This window comes from Petaurus breviceps, unplaced genomic scaffold (genome assembly GCF_028583685.1).
Source record: "Petaurus breviceps papuanus isolate PSGF00001 unplaced genomic scaffold, PetGlider_PUasm1.0 37, whole genome shotgun sequence".
In the NCBI taxonomy this organism is placed as follows: domain Eukaryota; kingdom Metazoa; phylum Chordata; class Mammalia; order Diprotodontia; family Petauridae; genus Petaurus; species Petaurus breviceps.
The window spans coordinates 41,484,631-41,504,188 of NW_027186296.1; the positions used below are offsets into that span (position 1 = coordinate 41,484,631).

Here is a 19,558-nt window from a genome sequence, read left to right on the forward strand (position 1 = left end):
AATGTTCCATAAGTAATTTATATAACACATTTGAAGCTTTATGTATTTCTTTTACCATTTTGTGGATAACAGTGAAGCACTTGGTCTATCCATTTGTCCTCCCACATTCATGCCACATGACTAGTCCACTTCCTTTTTTGCTCTGTACATGTCTTTGATATCTTGAATATTACTATTGGGGTGTACTTCAGCCTATTCATACCCAGTGTATACCTTTCTATTTGAGTCACATTTTTGGTACTTCTGATAATGTGGTGTTCCATGATTTGTAGCAGTTTAGCGTCATTAGGAGAGTAATGATATTTTGAAGATGGGCTTTTATAACAGAAGTATCTTGGAATTCTGAAAGTGTAATTTCCCAAGTGAAATTGAAGTCAATCTCCTCATCCTGTTTTTCAGTTTTGGAACCAACTCATCACTTCCCTGCAATATATCTATCTTTATCTATATTTAAATTCAAGTATTACTGATACCTAGTACAGTACCCTCTCCACTAATCTATGCTGCTGCCTTTTTATAGGGACTATATAGAAATAGACTTCATAGAAATAGATTAACTTAATAGGTGACATAATTACATGCTAAAAATCTGTCTAAAATATATACATATATGCACATAAATGTGCATAAATATATGAATTATGACTGTAATCATGTGTCAAAATTTAGACAATGCACATTTTTCATCTGCTTTGTTTTTCATTTGTGGATGGTTATACCAACCTCTAATAACTATGGGCATCATTAAGGAAGTTCTATAGCATTATGGATACTCAACATAATGAGTACATTTTTATCTAAGAAAAAGAGTACCTGGACTAATTGATAAGACATTCCTCAAACTTTGCAAAGACATCCTCCAAACACATTCAAGATAGAGTATTTCTCCTTATTGATTAAGTACATAGAGGATATCAAACAGAGCAGTCCGATAAATTAAAAGATGGAAGGACTCAAAGGTGAATAAAGATAGTTTTTTTATACTACATTGATAAAACTAAGCAAGTAATTTTGTGATGTGAGTGGATATTGGAATGAACAGCTACTCTGTAATAATAATGGTTTGCATTTATATATGTTACAGTTTGCATTATCTTACATACATGATTTTATTTGATGCTAGCAACAGCTCTGTGCTATTGTTATTTTCATTTTACATACGAGGAAACTGAAGCCCAGAAAGGTTAAGGATAAGAAAAGCTAATAATTGTTTGCTCAGGGTCACACAGCTAGCAATTGTCTCAGGCAGGATTCACATTTAGGTCTTGATTCTAGTACCCTCTCCACCAATCCATGCTGCTTTTCTGTATGGACTGCATACAAACAACACTGAGTTAGGAAGGCTGCAGCTGGTTGTAGGTGGCAGACTTGTTTTTGCAACTGATCTATACAGAAAATAGCATCTCTCTGGATTTGTTCTTAAATGGGCTTTGAGATTCTGAAAATTTTCTTTAGTTGGGAAAGTAGTAAGCTACATCATACCATTCTCACTGTGATTTCTGTCCTTTTGACTGTCCTACAGTTCATTTTCTCTAGCATTTTTCTTAGTGACAGTATTTACTGATTGGTGGCGACTCAGATCAGAGGGTTGTCTGGCATCCATTCCTTCCTCGAAAAAATCTTACAAGTTGCATTTTATTCCAAAAGGTCACATTCCAGAGTTCAGTTAAAAGGAACAGTTATAAGATTTACCAGAAGCCATTCTAGTCTCCTTGAGAATCAACATCTGGGAAGTTTCTGATTGCTTTCATCATCATGGTGTTGCTGGTTTTCTTAGGCAGTTTATCTCTCACAATGTTCATATGTAACAAATCACAACATTTACATTTTAATACTAACACTGATTACAAGGAAGCTAATAAAATCTAACCAAGATTGGAGATAATCTGATGGCTTTAACATTTATTACTGAATTTTTTTTTCTAAAAAATATGTTTTCCTTGGTAGGTTTAGCTTTAGCTTCCAGAGTTGTAAGGTGGTTTTCATCAGATCTACACAACTGCTTAATTTGAACTCTAATGCCATAGAGAGTAAACCAGAAGCTGGGAACTCACCCTAAGCCTAATCTTCCTGATTTTCTGTTCTTAATCCTAAATTAATTCTTCTTTGGTTATCAGAAACACTTGAAGCAAAATAAAATGACTGTCTTTAAAACTAAATATAGGAGAATGGTTTCAAGGGGAAAAAAGTTTAAAAAGTTAATTATCCATGCATGATATACATAGCACAACAATCCTGAACTTTGCTTGGCAAATGCTGCAGGAGGACTTAAGATATATATATATGTATATATATATATATATGTATATATATGTATATATATATATATATATATATAATTGCCAAGTAAAATGCTGTATCTGTTTGCTAGTTTCTCTTTAATTAAAATTAGCTTCTCTCTGACATGAAATTTCAAGATAAAGTGTGAGCTGTGATTTGACTTTCAAGCATGAAAAGTGCTTCCACTACAGATATTGATCAACAATTAATAGAAATGTGGAGATTTAATTAAACAATTATTTGGTTCCTGCTATGTGGGAGACACTGGAGAAATCTAAAGACCAAGATGAACTTGTTCCTGACCTCAAGGAGCTTAACATTGTACTGGGTTTAGGAGGTGTACACAAATAAGTATTATACAACATAGAGAAGAAAGGGGGGAAAGAAAAGATCAAAATGTTCTAGGAAAATGTGAGCAGAATAACACTTGCAAAAAGGGGCAACAGGAAGTCATGGGGGTGGTTTATACAAATACATAAAGGTGGGAGGTGGAATTTCAAGCTTAACAAAGAGCTAAGAGACCTTAACAGGAGTAAATTCCTTTTTTCTCTTTCTTGACTGGGAGTTAGAAGGCAGAGAGAATATCATCTCTTTTCAGCCTGTCTGGAAATTCTGTTAGCAGTATAAGCTTAGCTGGGCTGGAAAGTACATGAAGAAGGATAACATGAAATGAATGGGAAAATAGGAACTAGAGCATGTAGAACCTAAAGTGCCAGTATTAGGAATTAATATTTTATTCTAGAGGCAAAAATGAGACACTGAAGTTTCCTTTTTAGGCTAGTAGTAAAGTCAGAACTGTTCAAGATTATTTCGATAGCTGTTTGGAGGATGTATTGAAGGGGAAAGTAGGGAGAAGATTGGAGATAGGGAGACTAATTTGGAGGCTATTCTAATATTCCAGATAAGAGGAGTGAAAGACTGAAGAAGGTGGTGACCATATGAATAGAGAGAAAATTTGAATTGACCAATAATATCAAAGTGATTTGCTTTGTTTTGAGAAGGAAGGCAGAATATCGAGAATGCTGCCCAAAGTGAAAAGTTAGCAAAAGCAAACTTTCAGCCAGCATATAGGCCCTAATAAGACAGGGAAAGTCAGGAGGGAACAAACAGGAGTTTCTAGTGTATGTAAGTCTAAACGGTTCAGCTAAAGCCCACAGGGGAGCAGTTACTAACAAATATGGCTAGATCATCTGCTCTTAGGGTAGAGGTGCTCTGGACAAATCAGATCAACTTGGCATCCCACCCAGGGTTGTCAGCTATTTAAGACTAGTCCATCAAAACTTCAAGTAGTCCACAGTATAGAGCTTTAAGACAATGACAAGGTGATCAGGCAGCCTCAATCCCAGAGTAACAACCAAAAGAGACCAGAAGAACTCAATACCCAATATGAATGACAGATGTGACATAGACTTTATATCCAGAAGATGTTGGATGGGGACTACATTTGGAATACAGAGCAGGGAAGGGAGCAGGCAAAGTGGGATCAGTGCAATGCATCACCAGAAGATACCAATGGTCCTATAGTTATAGAGACATGAATTAAATTTCCATGCATGTGCCCCGTCCTCACTTGTGCATGTAGGTACATGCATGTACATGTGAATTTGTGGGAGAGCATGCCCCACATGGGAAAATACTTGATTGAGGCTTTTCTTAACTTGATAGTTCATTAAATGCCTTTGCTTTGAACTTGTATCATCTGGCTAAGAAAGGTGAACACATCAGCTAGAGTGCAAGCTGAAGTTTTTAGTCAATGTGGACCCAAGGAGAACTTTCAACATGGAATAGCCTTGTTTAGCTGACTCATATGTGAATGAGTGGGAGGGAGAGTTCCCATAGGTGCTATAGCAGAAAAGTAGAAATAAATTATCCTAATAATTACTTAGCTTTTTTTTTAAGATAGTATCTGTAAGTATTTATCGTTAAGCCTTGTCTGACTCTTTATGATTCCATTTGGGGTTTTCTTGGCAAATATACTAGAGTGGTTTGCCATTTCCTTCTCCAACTCATTTTACAGTTGAGGAAACTAAGGCAAACAGGGTTAAGTGACTTGACCAGGGTCATACAGCTAATAAGTGTCTGGAGTCAGATTTGAACTCAGCAAGATGAATCTTCCTGACTTCAAGTCCAGCACTCTACCTACTGAACCACCTAGCTGCCCACCTGTGAATATAGATACAAGCAAATAATTGAGGGGCATGAAGAAAATTTATCAAAAATTGTGCATCCTTTTGTCATATTACAGCATATATTTTTATATCAAAGATAAACCCTATTGTGAGATGAAGTTATGCATGTTTCATCCAGTTCAGACAGGCATCTGCCTTCTCTTGACTATATTACAAAATGTCTCTATTGAAATCTCTCTCTCCTTATACCTATAATTCCATTCAGCAATGAGCAGGCACACAGTCAAGTTTAGCATTATGAGGATGAATCAATTGTTGCATGTTTAATGCTTTGTGTTTTCAAGTTTTACTCAAAATAAGGATAAATTCCAATTATGGGTAACCAATATGAGCCATAAAAATACATCTGTCCTTATCTTCCTTGATTTATAAGGCAATTTGAAATTTTTCAAAATGTTTCTTTCTCTCTTTTAAAAATGAGCACACATATATTCTGAGGTGGATAGCAACACTTGTCACAAAATCGTTTTCCTAAAATTATCTGATAAATTTACTCTCTGAACAATCCTCATAGACTCTTGGTAGGTCCAAGACCTTAACAGCAAATTTAATAGGATTAGATGGAAATGCTGAAGAGGAAAGAAAGTATCTTTTACATGTTTTATTCACATAGCACACTATGAACACTTAGTGAATATTAAGTAGGTCGACTCTCCAGCGTTAAAGGACTGGTTATGCAGGTTGTGGATTGTCATGATCTCTTGTTATTCCTTTTTTTTGCTTATCAATGTCTTTTGACCATTTTCCTGCACTTATTAAACCTTTCCCCTAGAGGATAGGCAGAGGAACTGCCAGACCAATTAATTTAACTCTGTGAATAGCTGAGACAAATTTGAGAGAAAAACTAACAAATCCTTTCTAAAAGCAAACTTTGGTACTTTTGTGGATGTAAGCTATTTCTACTGCCTAACTACCATGGATAATAGAAAGCCTGTATTAAGGGCAAGGATGCCAATAGGCTTGCAATTGCTTTTCTGATTATAGCAAGCATGCTTAGAAAGAGTGGTATGCAACATTGAAGGAAGGACAAACTAGTACTGATTTACATAATTTCATACCAGCAGAAGATCTAGGTGGAAATATTTGGGTGAATTTATTTCATTTCCAATTCGGTTTTTAGTCGTAGCTTCTATTCCTGTGGAAACTCATAACTGTTCCTTACATTTTAAGAAGCTCATTTTGCTCAATTACCTCTTATGAAAGGAAAACTGACATCCTGAAATGCAAGATTAGAAAATTCTGAGATTTATTTCTTGAAATTGCATTAGGTTATATATACACATTCTCCACTTTTATCAAGGGGAGTGCTAACCTTCTCTTGTTTCATCTAACAGGACAACTAGGTGGCTTGGTGAATAGAGTGCCAGGCTTAGAAGTGATCTTGAGTTCAAATTTGACCTCTTAATAGCTGAATAATCACTGACAAGTCACTTAACCCTGTTTACTTCAGTTTCCTCATTTGTAAAATGATCTGGAGAAGAAAATGGCAAACCACTCCAGTATCTATGTCATGAAAACCCCAAATGGGGTCATGAAGAGTCTGAAATGACTGAGCAACATAATCTCCAATTTATGTTTTATAAAAAAGGGCTCCTCATGCCACCTATTGGATTTTACATGAACTTCATGTTCCTGTCTTAACTAGTGTATTTCTCAAAGAGTAGTGTCATAGGATTATAGACTTAGAGCTGGAAAGGAGTTTAAAGGTAATTTAATCCAAACTCCTTGTTTTAGATATGAGGAAACTAACACCCATACATGTTAGGTGACTTACACACAAGTAGGAAGTGGCAGAGCTAGGAGTTGAACTCCAGTTGTTTGACTCCAAATGCAGCACTCATTCTACTGTATCTTCCCTATCTTCATGTAGAGGCAACATGCCCGTGTGGACAGAGGACTGGCCTTGTAGTCTGTAAGGTTTGGTTCAAGATCTGCCTCTGACATATACTAGCTGTGTGGCCACAAGCAAGTCACTTAACCTGTACAAGTTACAGATGGGTTAGAATTTCTCTATTAGGAGCTCCTTATATCATGAAATTACAGATCTAGGCTCCTCATTCCCTTTAGGTTCACTATATCCATCCAAACTGAACTGCTAGCCTTTTCTTGATCTTACCCTGCCATTGAGCAAGGGAAGCAATCACTACAGTACAGCTTCATCAAGAAAGAGCCAAGCCAAATGAACTTCCCCCTCCCCCCCCCCCCCCCCCATTTTTGACAGTGTTACTAAACTGGTATGGGACTCATTTAGGCTTTGGACTTACATTCCCAAACCATACCTGCTACCAGCAAGTTGGATTCCTAGATTGTGGCTAGATACATCCCCCTCTAGAGATCTCAGGGGTATCTTTGAGGGAGAATAGTTCTTTTAATGGTACAGGCTTAAGCCCCTATCCAGGGTCTTCCCACCAATATCATTTGTCAGAGTTGGTACCTCCCTAAAATAATTCAACAAGTTGATTTCTCCTCAAAAGCTTTGGTAAGCAACTTATATCAATTCTCTTTTACAAACAAATATTTACTGAAAAGATATAGCAAGAACTGAAGCATAAAACAACTCTCTGAACCACAGCCCACTTTTTCCTCTACACCTGGAAAAGGTGAGTGCAAACTTAAAACAGTTACTATAAAAATGCCTCCTACCAAGTTTATTTCTAAACATGGCATTTATTTTAAAAGTCACTCTCTTGCTTGAAGAACCTTAGTACTTTAGCTAAGGGACATGGTATCTTGGCTGCTGGATTGGTTCACTGCTGGGCTAGGCCACATTGGATCAGTCTTTGCCATGGGCTCCTGCCATTGAACTTTTGGTCCCTCTTTTGATCTTTCAGAGCTTTTAGGATCATCCCACTACCAATACTCCTTTACCTAAGCTCAGGAAAGTCTAAACACAATAGGGATAGAAGAAACAACAGGCCCATGCATTCAAAGGCCAGGTAATGGCTCCCTTCCCTTTCACCTGGAAACTTGTAGAAATCCTTCCTTACTTGAAAGTAACAACTCAAGTTCCTCTCTCTCTTTTTTTTTTTTTTTGGAGCGGGAAGGCAAAGTAGTTGGGATTAGGTGACTTGCCCAAGGTCACACAGCTAGTAAATGTCAAGAGTCTGAGCCTGGATTTGAACTCAGGTCGTCCTAACTCCAGGGTCAGTGCTCTTTTCACTGCACCACCAAGCTGCCCCTCAAGCTCCTCTTTTGGAGCCTTCTGTATACATATTCAGTTCTGGCTTAACAGTCAACTGAAAGGCTTTCTCCTCCCCCAACATGAAGAAAGTGAACAGGAAACAGTCACAGAATACATACACATATGCTGAAGGGGGAGCAGGGCTCATCCATTATGTATCATTGTGCATTTCCAGAAATAGACTCCCCAGAGGGGCAGCTAGGTGATGCGGTGAATAGAGCACTGACCCTGGAGTCAGGAGGACCTGAGTTCAAATCCGGCCTCAGACACTTAACACAAAAACTAGCTGTGTGACCTTGGGCAAGTCACTTAACCTTAATGGCCCCTCCAAAAAGAAAAAAAAAGGCTCCCCAAGGCTGTCTGTGGGTATTGAGCAGTCAGACAATACTGCTTAAGTTCCAAGGACAGGGCCCCCATTGGCTTGTCCTCCATTACAATCTTCCCCCACTTAAAAATTTGCTGTCCTCAGCAATTCATTCAGAATATATTTTGAGCACATTGTATATCCTCAATTCATAATTGGTTTTTACAAGTATAAGCATTGTCCTTTTACTTGTTTCCCCAGTGCCAAACAGAAGAGTTTCAAAATAGTTAATGGGGAGTAGATCTTACATAACCCTACATGTACAGTTAAACATTATGATGTTCCCAAATAGTGAGTTATACAGATTCAACAAGAGCTACACAATTTTTTTACAAAGTTTTTCAGAGATCACTGTTTCTTTAATATTTTACAAAGACTTGGCTGATTGTTATGTATCTCTGTCACTGAAATGGCAACCCAAATGGAATTTCTAACTTACCCCTCATTAGGACAAGCTGCTAGGGCTATCCCTCCATTACAGGTAGATGAAGGGAATACTGAAGACAAAGTTTACCTAGATTTTAGCAAAACATTTGAAAAAGTACCTTATACCATGCTTGTGGAGAAGATGGAGAAATTTAGATTATGATAATACAATTAAATTGAGCTGATTGGATGGTTGGACTTGACAAGCAGTCATTATAATGGCTTAGTGTTCAATGTGCAGGAAGTTTTCATTGGAGAGATTCATAGTTGGCCTTGTGCTATTTAACATTTTTATTAATAACTTGGACAAAGACATAAGATAGGTTTATTAAATTTGCAGATGGCACAAAGTGGAGAGGAATAGCTAACTGACAGGATCCAAAAAGATCTTGAAAAACTAGAGGATTGGGTGGAATCTAATAAGCTGAAATTCAATAGGGATAAATTTAAAATTTTGCTCTTAGTTTTAAATAATCCACTTGATAAGAATAGGATGGAGGAGGCATGGTTAGACAGTTTTTGTCTGAAAAAGATCTGAATATTCTAGTGGACCACAACATCAACATGAGTCAGCTGTATTGTGTGGCAAGAAAAAAGAGGCAACAGCCCTCCTCTATTCTGCCCTCAATTACCAAATTTGGAGTATGTGCCCACTTCCTTAGCAAATCAGCCAGAGTACATTTATGTCCTCGATCCAGAATAGTTATTTGAGATCCCTAGGAGGAATAAACATTGTCCTTTCACTTGTTTCCCTAGAGCCATATAGAAGTCTGTTTAAGAAAACAATGGATAAATCGCTTATAAGCAATCAGAAAAAGGCAACCAGGATGGTGAAGGGTCTCAAGTCCATGTCATATGAGGTGTAATGTAATGCCATGGAAAGGCAACTTCCCAAGGTTCAAAATACCAGCATAGGTGCTCTCCATTTTATTCAGTGACAAACCAAGAACAGAGAAGATCAAAACATGACATCATTCAAAATACAGCATTTACTAACGGTGATTAAATAATCTCCAAGTACTACCCCACCCCAGGACCTTCTAATCATTCAATCAATTACAAAGTCCCGGTTCTAAATACTACTCCACCCCTAGGCTGTACCTTCATTTAGTCCACCACAAAGCCCCTCTTCTCAAATGGAGATTAGTTTCCAAACATAAGTAAAGTACATTCATTTGCTCAACCATAGAACACAAAAAGGTCAAAAGTTCCCCACCCCTGGATCACAATTGAATCTACCCCAGAGTTACATCAAGTTTAAGCACAGCACTTAATACCCAAATGGAGGTCTTTTCTTCATCTTGACACCAGGCAAGTTCTTAGCAATCTTAGTTCCTGGGGAGACAAGGCTTAGCAAGGCCACAAGATACATTGCCAGTCCCTTCATTAATTCATCCTCTGTCTGTAGGACAGTCCTAGAACCCCTGAAAACATTAGCAAAACCCTCTCCCAGGATTTCTGTAAACATACAACAAGAAAATCCTTCTTCAGGGCTTCTGAACCAACAGAAAGGTTCCCGGACCCCTGCAACAACAGCACTGTCCTTCACCAGTGGACAGTATTCACTCTCTGTCTGCAGGACAGTCTCAGTAGCTCTGAGCCAACAGCCAGGTTCCAAGACTTCTTCAACAGGACTGTCTTTCACCAGTGGACAAATCTGGCAAAACAACATCAAAACAGACAAAGTACCAGCAAAACAGCCATGTCTCCTCAGTCCTTGGTAGCTCAGGGGGCAGGTCTCAAAAGTCCAGGGCAATTCAAAGTGGCCCCCAGCAATTCTATCAGTCTCTCTCTCTGCCTCCACGAGGTGCTGCTTCCAAAAAGTTCTTCTGCCTCTCTCTCCAAATCTATGTCACCAGCTCCTCCCAGTTCAGGACTCTCTTTTCACATCAACAAGTTCATCCCACAGGTGGGATTAACAAGCTCTGGGTTTTAACACAATAAATTTGAAAAACCAAGCCAATACAGGGGAATCTTTAAATGCCATTACTATCACATGAGGTCAAAGGATCTTTAGCTTAGAGAAGACTCAGGGGTAACATCATCATTATGTTCAAGTTTGGATTTCAATTCAAATTAAGTTGAAACTCTGAGGTATGAGGGAATTGAGGAAATTAGAACAGCATGGGATAATTAGGAATTGACTGACTCCATTGACTCCACACTGACTCCATCTTATGTCTCAATTCTGCATCTAGCTCAGTTCCCTTTCTATTCAATTATGGGTCTAATTAATTTTCTGTCTTGTGAGGAAACTTTATTCAGCTGTAGGAATTTTGAGAAAACAACAACAACAACAACAAAAAACCCAACATCATTGCGTTCTTTGGACTTACCCCGGGAAGCTGGACCACATCTACCTGCTGCTTAGGTTATACTGGCTAGAAACCCAGTCATATCTGAAGATTGATGCAAGGAGTTTTCTCAAAATTATACATCTCAAACAACTGTAATAGTAATGGAATTTAAATATCCCCCTGTATTGGCTTGGTTTTTGGTTTGATTGTGTTAAAACCCAGAGCTTGTGAATCCCACTTGTGGGATGGACTTGTTGACAAGAAAAGAGAGGGCTGAACTGGGAGGAGCTGGTGATGTAAATTTAGAGAGACATAAGAAAAGAGAGAGGCAGAAGAACTTTTTGGAAGCAGCCTCTTGAGGCAGAGAGAGACGGAGAGGATTGCTGAGGGCCAGTTTGAATTGCCCAGGACTTTTGAGAGCCGCCATCCAGAGCTGCCAAGGACTGAGGAGACATGGCTGTTATGCTGGTACTTTGTCTGTCTGTTTTGATGTTGTTTTGCCAGATCTGTCCACTGGTGAAAGACAGTCCTGTTGTGGCAGAGGTCTTAGAACCTTGCTGTTGGTTCAGAGCTCCTGAGACTGTTCTGCAGACAGAGAGTGAATTCTGTCCACTGGTGAAGGACAGTCCTGTTGTTGCAGAGGTTCTGGAATCTTGCTGTTGGTTCAGAAGCCCTGAAGAAGGATTTTCTTGTTGTATGTTTACAGAAATCCTGGAAGGGGGTTTTGCTAATGTTTTCAGGGGTCCTAGGACTGTTCTGCAGACAGAGAATGAATTAGTGAAGACACTGGCAAAGTATCTTGTGGCCTTGCTAAGCTTTGTCTCCCCAGGAACAAAGATTGCTGAGAACTTGCCTTGGGTCAAGATGAAGAAAAGACCTTTCTTTGGATATTAAATGCTGTGCTTTAGCTTGTTGTAACTCTGGGGTAGATTCAATTGTGATCCAAGGGTGGGGAACTTTTGACCTTTTTGTGTTCTGTGATTGAACAAATGAAAGTAGTTTACTTATGATTGGAAACTAATCTCCATTTGAGAAGAGGGGCTTTGTGATGGACTAAATGAAGGTACAACCTAGGGGTGGAGTAGTATTTAGAAGAGGGACTTTGTGACTGATTAATGAATGTAATGTCCAGGGGTGGGGTAGTACTTGATTGAATCACACTTGGTAAATGCTATATTTTGAATTATGCTATATATGTTGATTCTCTCTGTTCTTAATTTGTCACTGAATAAAATGGAGAGCACCTATGCTGGTATTTTGAACCTTGGGAAGTTGCCTTTGCTTGGCATTACAACAACCTATATATTTTTTCTGAAATCTGGCCCCAAACTGTTATTCAATTATTGTTTCCCTGTTCCTTTGGTTGAATACAAACACTTAGAGGGAGAAGGACATTTATTTTTTTTACTTTAGGGAATTGCATCTGTTCTCTTTCCCTGTCCCAACTTGGAATGTCCCTAATCTTTCCTCCAATTAGAAATCAGATTACCTAATTTTATTATAGGGAACTAAGTGGTATGGTGGATATAGTGCTGGGTCTGAGTCAGGAAGACTCATTTTTCTGAATTCAAATCCAGCCTCAGATACTTACTAGCTGTGTGACCCTGAGCAAGTCATTTAATTTGGGCATAGTTCAAAATTGTTCTCCAGAATGGTTGAACTAGTTCACAGCTCCACCGGTGATGCTTTAATGTACCTATTTTTCCCACATCTCCTCCAGCATTCAGCATCTTCCAATCTGATAGGTATGAGATGGGTGGCAGGTCAAAGATAAAAAAACTGAGGAAACAAAGGTTTGAGTTTCCAAGCATATTGATTTATCAAACAATGCATGCCAATTGCATAACAAATTTGCTCATAAATGAGCTTTAATCAATAATGCTTTATGCCCATAAACATTTAACTGTTTGTCTCAGTTTCTTCCTCTTCTGTAAAATGAGCCGAAGAAGAAAATGACACACCATTCCAGTATCTTTGTCAAGAAAATCCCAAATGGGCTCTCGGAGAGTTAGACATGACTGAATAACAGCAACAATTTTGTGTCCTGGTTAATTGTTTTCTTTTAATTAATTGGTCTTATTTGATTATTTGTCAGGCATACAAATCTATTTCCCTCTGTATTTGGGGTCCAGTGCTAAAGCTGTGGAAGGCCTGGAGCAAATTTGTTATGCAATTGGCATGCATTGCTTGATAAATCAATATGCTTGGAAGCTCAAACCTTTGTTTCCTCAGTTGTTTTATCTTTGACCTGCCACCCATCTCATACCTATCAGATTGGAAAATGCTGAATGTTGGAGGAGATGTGGGAAAAATAGGCACACTAATGCATCACTGAACTAGTTCAGCTGTGAACTAGTTCAACCATTCTGGAGAACAGTTTTGAACTATGCCCAAAGGGCTATCAAACTGTGCATACTTTTGGACCCAGCAACACTACTACTAGTTCTATACCTCAAAGAGAACAAAGAAAAAAAGGAAAGGCCCCATATGTACAAAAATATTTGTAGGAGCTCTTTTTGTGGTGGAAAATAATTAGACATTGAGGGAGATGCCCATCAATTGTGTAATGGCTGAACAATTTATGATATATGAATGTGATGGAATACTATTGTGCTTGAGAAAAACTTGGAAAGATTTGTATGAACTGATACAAAAAGAAGTGAGCAGTACGAGGAGAACATTTTATACATCAGCAGCAATATTGTAAAGACCAAAATAGAGTTGTATTTCAAATATCTATTAATCATTCAATTGGTATTGCCTCAGTCAAACTGAGCCCTGTTAAAGACCTCAGCTTGAAAAGTCCAAGGTGTAGGGGTGGCTAGGCGGCACAGTGAATAGAACACCGGCCTTGGAGTCAGGAGGGCCTGAGTTCAAATCTGGCCTCAGACACTTAACACAAAAACTGGCGGTGTGACAAGTCACTTAACCCCAATTGCCTTACCTTCCCCCAGAAAAAAATAAAGAAAAAAAAAAAAGAAAAATCCAATGTTCCCCCACAGCATCCTGACCCATCTGCAATTGTCCTGATCTATATCTGGCCATTGGACTGAGATGGCTCCAGAGGAGAAAGTGAGGGTGAGGCTGGTGACTTTGCACAGTCCTGCATCACTTAAATCCAATTCACTTGCATGTCATGCCATCACCTCCCTGATGTCATGGTCAGACATCTACAAGGATGTCAGATATCTACAAGGACAGACAACTACCACCACCACCACCACAAGGGAACTGTCTAAAGCACTAAGAGGGTGAATAATTTGCCCAGGGTCTTAAAGCTATTGTCTTGTCCTCTTCCATTTCCAAGGGCCCTAAAATTAAGCTATTTCTCAACACCCACCTCATTTTGTGGAAGCTCCTCCCTTTTTTCAGGGTCCAATTCCAGTGCCAGCTTCTTCAAGAAGCTGCCCAGTCTTCCTAAAGAACAGTGATCTTTCCTTCTCAAATCTCTAATAGCACTCTTTCGAGACTTCTTCACCCTCATTTCATTTTCACATGTATCATGGTTATTTGTGAATGTCTGTTCCCCCACATCTCTAATTTCCTTGAGAGCAAAAATTTGAATATATGTCTATGTTCAGCAACTTGCAGAGTGCTTTTTATGTAACTATCATGCTTTCTTTGAAATGACTTGTGTTACAGGGATATCTATGAAATTTTAGAAGATGTAGAAGGCTTCTAGCAAATTAGGTGCATGTGATTCATGAGCAGTCAAGAAAAAGAAATGTATAGTTTGAAAAAAATGTAGATTATAATCTGTGCAAAAGTAAGAAATGTCTATATTGAGGAGCTCAAGAATCTACTTCACTATGTTCTTGGGGCATGTGACTTGATGGCTGAAAAATTAAAATCAACTTAATAATAAAAGCTTTTGCAGCATTATATAGTGGAAAGAGTAATCTGATTTGGAGTCAGGGGCCACCAATTCCCATCCCTGCATAAACATGGGCAAGTCACAATTTTCAGTTGCTGACAAATTAGAAAAGAGGTTTGGAAATCTACAGCCTTAGCCTAATCAAATAGCTATTGTGTGGATCTGGAGTTCGTCTGGAGAAAGGAACAATAGCTCTGCATTCCTAGTTCCAAACTTTTCTTTTATGGATTCCACTTTCTGGTATGGTTCTTCTGTGTCAAAGAAATCAGACACACACACACACACACACACACACACACACATACACACACAGAGTGTGGGTTCAAATTGTTATCTGTCGAAGCAGCCATGCTGACCTTTTCAAATTTGCACAATGAGCGACTGACATTGACATTATATCCCCAAAGTTGGTTTGTCTGTTTGTTTTAGATCCCAAAGATGTAAATTGCTGTCACTCGGACTGAAATGGGAGGTTCTAAGCTGGTCACGTTTTGGAGCAGGCTACAGATGGCAAAGCTCTACTTTTTATACAGCTTCAATATTTAGCTGGTGTCTGGAAGCTTGTAAACTCCCCAAATCAAATCGTTTGCATTCACTATCAATTAATAAGCACCATGGCCATTTCATTGGACATTATATATCAAATAAAACTGAGATTAAAACAACCACGGGCCTGTCTCCTCATCTCTATAAAAAATAAAAACCGCGGGGGCTGGACTAGATGACGGCCAACAGGCGCGCTCCTATGGACTTTGAGCCGCAGCTCCACGTATGGGTTTGACCGGCCTCCCATCCAGCCCCGGAGTTTGACAGCAGGAAGATTACAGGACCGCAGAGGTGGCTGGCGGTGGACAGCGGCCACCTCGCCCAACGCCTTCGTTTTGCATTTGAGGAAACTGAGGCCCGCAGCGGCGGGAAGGGAGTGGGCAGTAGGCCGGAGGGCCGAAGTGGTGGGCGGCTGAAGTCCGGCGGGGCCCAAGGCTCGGACCGGTGTCCAGGGTGCCCGGCTGACCCAGTGGGTGGTCGAGGCGCGCTCTCTGCCCGCAGGCCCCCAGGACGGGCTGCCGGGTCCAGACAGCAGAGCGTAGAAGCAGCCTCCCGGGAGAAGCTCGGCAGCCTCGCTTTGGGCCGGCGGTCACCATCGAGAGAAGAGGCCAGAGTGGCCGCGGGCCGCTCCTTCCCGCCATCCTCCGCACTCTATCCCGGAAGCTGACGCGACGCGGCGGAGCTGGGACTATTTGGCTGCGGGGCATCATTCGAGGCGGTCGCGCGGAGCCTCTGGGAGTGCCGACATGCCTGTGAGTTGTTGACCTAGGCCCAGCTGGGCCCTGCGGCTCCCGGCCGCTGGGGAGCGCGGGTGGGAGACACGTCCACACATGCCCCGGGCGGTCGGCCCGCCTTGGGGTCGCCGACCCCGTCCCCTTTATGTGTCCGAATGAGGGGCCTAGAGACCGCGCTAATTTTTATTTAGGAGTAAACTGTGGCCGGGGAGGCGGAGGGACTTGCATAAACAGTCGTGACGCTGACTCGGGTCATCGGACCCTCGGGCCCCCAGCAAGCTCCTCTTGCTTTCCCTTCTCAAAGACCCCGCACCCAAAATAACCCAAACCCCAAGCGATTCTGAGTCCTCCCTCCTTTTTTGCTACGCACGTCAGTCTGGGGCATTAAGCCCTGCTGGGGCACTTTCTCCCTCCGAAGCGGGCGGGAGGGCAGGGGGCTCGCTTCACATTCCTAGAGCTTTGATTTTTGTGCTGCTGCTTTGACTTTTTGTCTGCAGTCTGGTGAAGAGGAAGAGATGCTTAAGCTTCTGAAAGTAATTCTTATGTGCGATGTATTCAAGACTTCGCCTATGGTTGAAGGTCCTGGAGCATTACGTAATGCAAAGGAATAATGACACGTGATTTTTTGTTTTATTCAACAGTTAGCAAGAGATTTAGTGCATCCATCCCTAGAGGATGAAAAGAAGAAACATAAAAAGAAACGCCTGGTTCAGAGTCCAAATTCTTACTTTATGGATGTCAAGTGTCCAGGTAAAACGGGACTTCGGTGTCTGAATCTTGATTATTCTACTAATGAAATGAAAGTAGGAAATGAAAGTGTGGTATATGTGAAAACTCCCTAAAACTAGCCTCAGGATGGAAAACGTAATTGGAAATTTACTAACCCCAATCGGGGAATTTTCATTAAAAAGGTAGCAAAAAAAGGCCTTGCTGCTAGCCAGGCAGCCTACTTTAGAGAATTTGGATTGCTTGAAAAAAATTGAAACCTGGAAAATCTCTTGGATTTTTACTGAATCTTTTCACATGGGGAAATTTCTTTTCAACGATGACATGAGAATTTTATCTTTTCCTGAGTTTAGTGAATACTATTTTGCTTCCTTGTTTCATTTTTGAACAATGCTACTTTTTTTTTAGGCTGCTATAAGATCACTACAGTCTTCAGTCATGCCCAGACAGTGGTTCTTTGTGTAGGTTGCTCAACTGTGTTGTGCCAGCCTACAGGAGGAAAGGCCAGACTCACAGAAGGTATGGTTTGGCATTTTCTAATCTAGATATAAGATCGTTGGAGTATGAGTGTTCTTTTAAAATTTTTAGTATAGAAAATCTCATTAAACATAACCTAGGGCTGCTCAAGCATTCTTCTTTTTATGAAGGGATTGTTCTTTTAAGTGTCTGGATTTTAAGCTGACATTTATAACCTACTACTCTCAACCTAGAAAATCTTCTGTGCTTATCCCACATGGTTTGTGTAAGTGTTTTACAGATACAGATTGTTAACTCCCTCACTCAGGCAGAGAAACTTAGGACTAAATTGTTAGCTCTGCCAATTGAAGATCAATCAGAAAGAAGCTAAAGAAATTATAATATAAGTCGGTGGGAAAATGATTTAATTTACCAACATTTTTTTCAGGAACAGCTATTCATAAAGTAAGTTGCACCTGTATTTCTTTTTAAGGACAGATTTTAAAATTAGTCTGTATGTTTGGAATTCAAAGACTTAACATCTACTTTAAATGTCTCAAACATTTTCATTAAAGTTGCTTTTATAGGTTACCTCCTAAAATGGAACAAAAACAGTTAAGTATGCCTCTTTATCCTAAAATATAAAAGTTTTATTTGTCAAGCAACTGAACATACGGCAAAAGTTTAATTGCTTCCCAAAAATCTGACGAACACTTTAAGGCTTTCATAGAAATCTAATTATAATTCCTCTCTTTCAGTAACATGGTGACAATAAATAATGTTCTTAAATAGTACTTGCAGAATGTAGGTGATGCATGAAAAAGATAAGTAACATTTTGGAAATCTGAGCTCTAACCCCAGTGTTGATCTAACTAGAGGAGATCTGCAGATCTAAGGCTTAACATATTATGATCCTACATTCTCATTCTTTTGGGGTCTGAATGTTACATATAAGTATTTGGTTTCAAAGGGAAAAAACGATTACTGAATGAAAAGCAACATGTTATTGGTCTGATATGTTCTCAAAGAAAGGTAGTGCAGCACAGTAGAAAGAGCTGGCCTTAAAGTTAGGAAGGTCTGGGTTCCAGTTCTGCTTCTTGGTACTCTAGGCAACTCTGTGTTTCAGAAAAAGTGCCAACTTGCATTGGTAAAGGGAGTTGCATCATTTAGAAGTTCTTTATATAATTAAAATCACAAGTCCAGTCTCTTTCTTCATGTTTAAAAGTTTTTTTAAAGTCTAGAAACCTTTCTAACTTTGCTGTAGTCCTGAGTTTATCACAACTCCTAACAGTTCTAAAGGGGTAATTCTTACTGAGTAAAATGCTTTAAGTGGATTTTTTTTTAAACAAGTGAGGCTGAATAGGAAGGAACTCTATTCAAAGGGACTATGGACAATACTATAAACCTATCTCTAGAGATAAGGACCTCACCTTCTGTCAGATTGCATAAAGCAGATTCAATTTCATAATTCATGCCATTGGTTTTATATAGTTCTAGGTGTTAGAAGTAGAAATAGTAATTACATAAATAAGATATTAAGAATTTTGGGTTAAAAGGTAAATATTACCTCTCTATAAAAATGTAATTTTAAGTCTAGACAACATCTACATCTAAGAAATAGCTTTTCTTTATCCAAAACTATTGCACAAGGACAGACTATCCTGTTATTCTTTCATATGCTTCTTTTACAGGTTGCTCATTTAGAAGAAAGCAACATTAATGACATTCAACTTCATGAATTGGACATAATGTTTATCTCAGAAAGCCTTATCTGTTCAGAAATCCAAGTTAATCTAATATGTCAATATAATTAAAGTTTGACTTTGTAAGGAATATAATGGTGGCCTCTTGTTTTGGAGTCTGTTTTACATTAAAATTTTAATTATATGCAACATTCTTCTTATAATTTTTTGTGTATGATTGTTTTCTCTGCATGTATATATACTCACAAAAATACAGTTGCTTGATCCCAACCTAACCCACAGATGTTTCACTCCCATTATAAAGAATTCTGAAAGGGGGAGGCTAGGTGGTGAAGTGAATAACCCTGAAGTCAGGAGGACCTGAGTTCAAATCCGACCTCGAGACACTTGACACACATACTAGCCATGTGACTTTGGGCAAGTCACTTAACCCCAATTGCCCTCCAAAAAGCAAAAAAAAAAAAAAAAGAATTCTGAAATACTTTTAGCCACCATGACCTCCACTTAGCATTGTCTTTCTCTGTCTCATGCCTCTGAACCTATTCTTCCTCCATATAACATCCAGCCCCTCTACCCTTATATACTCTCCTAAGGCATCACTCTTTCTCTGACTTCATTTCCTTCCCTTCCCTTTATTGATCCTGTAGTTAACCAGTTCAGTGTTTCTCTGTCTTCTACTCTTGCAGAAGACTCCACCTCCCCCCTTGTCCTGTTTCCACAGGTGCCTTACCAAAATCCAATTCTGGACCGAGTGTCATCTTCTCTGTTTCTGTTCATGTCTT

At 39.4% G+C, this 19,558-nt stretch overlaps 1 protein-coding gene and 1 pseudogene across 1 annotated transcript; one reads left to right on the plus strand and one right to left on the minus strand.

Annotated features, from left to right (window-relative positions):
- Positions 1 to 5,700: 5,700 nt before the first annotated feature.
- LOC138169700 (U6atac minor spliceosomal RNA) lies at positions 5,701 to 5,803 on the minus strand (annotated as a pseudogene).
- Positions 5,804 to 15,760: 9,957 nt separating this feature from the next.
- RPS27L (ribosomal protein S27 like) lies at positions 15,761 to 18,965 on the plus strand. The gene is made up of 4 exons (XM_069098363.1): positions 15,761 to 15,909; positions 16,533 to 16,641; positions 17,026 to 17,136; positions 18,765 to 18,965. Exons 1-4 carry the CDS (start codon positions 15,904 to 15,906, stop codon positions 18,791 to 18,793), a joined length of 255 nt encoding a protein of 84 aa, XP_068954464.1. The 5' UTR covers positions 15,761 to 15,903; the 3' UTR covers positions 18,794 to 18,965.
- The last annotated feature ends 593 nt before the right edge of the window (positions 18,966 to 19,558 follow it).

Coding starts and splice junctions, on each gene's coding strand:
- RPS27L (XM_069098363.1), top strand. Junction 16,642..17,025: donor TATGGATGTCAAGTGTCCAG/GTAAAACGGGAC, acceptor CTTTTTTTTTAG/GCTGCTATAAGATCACTACA. Junction 17,137..18,764: donor AAAGGCCAGACTCACAGAAG/GTATGGTTTGGC, acceptor CTTCTTTTACAG/GTTGCTCATTTAGAAGAAAG.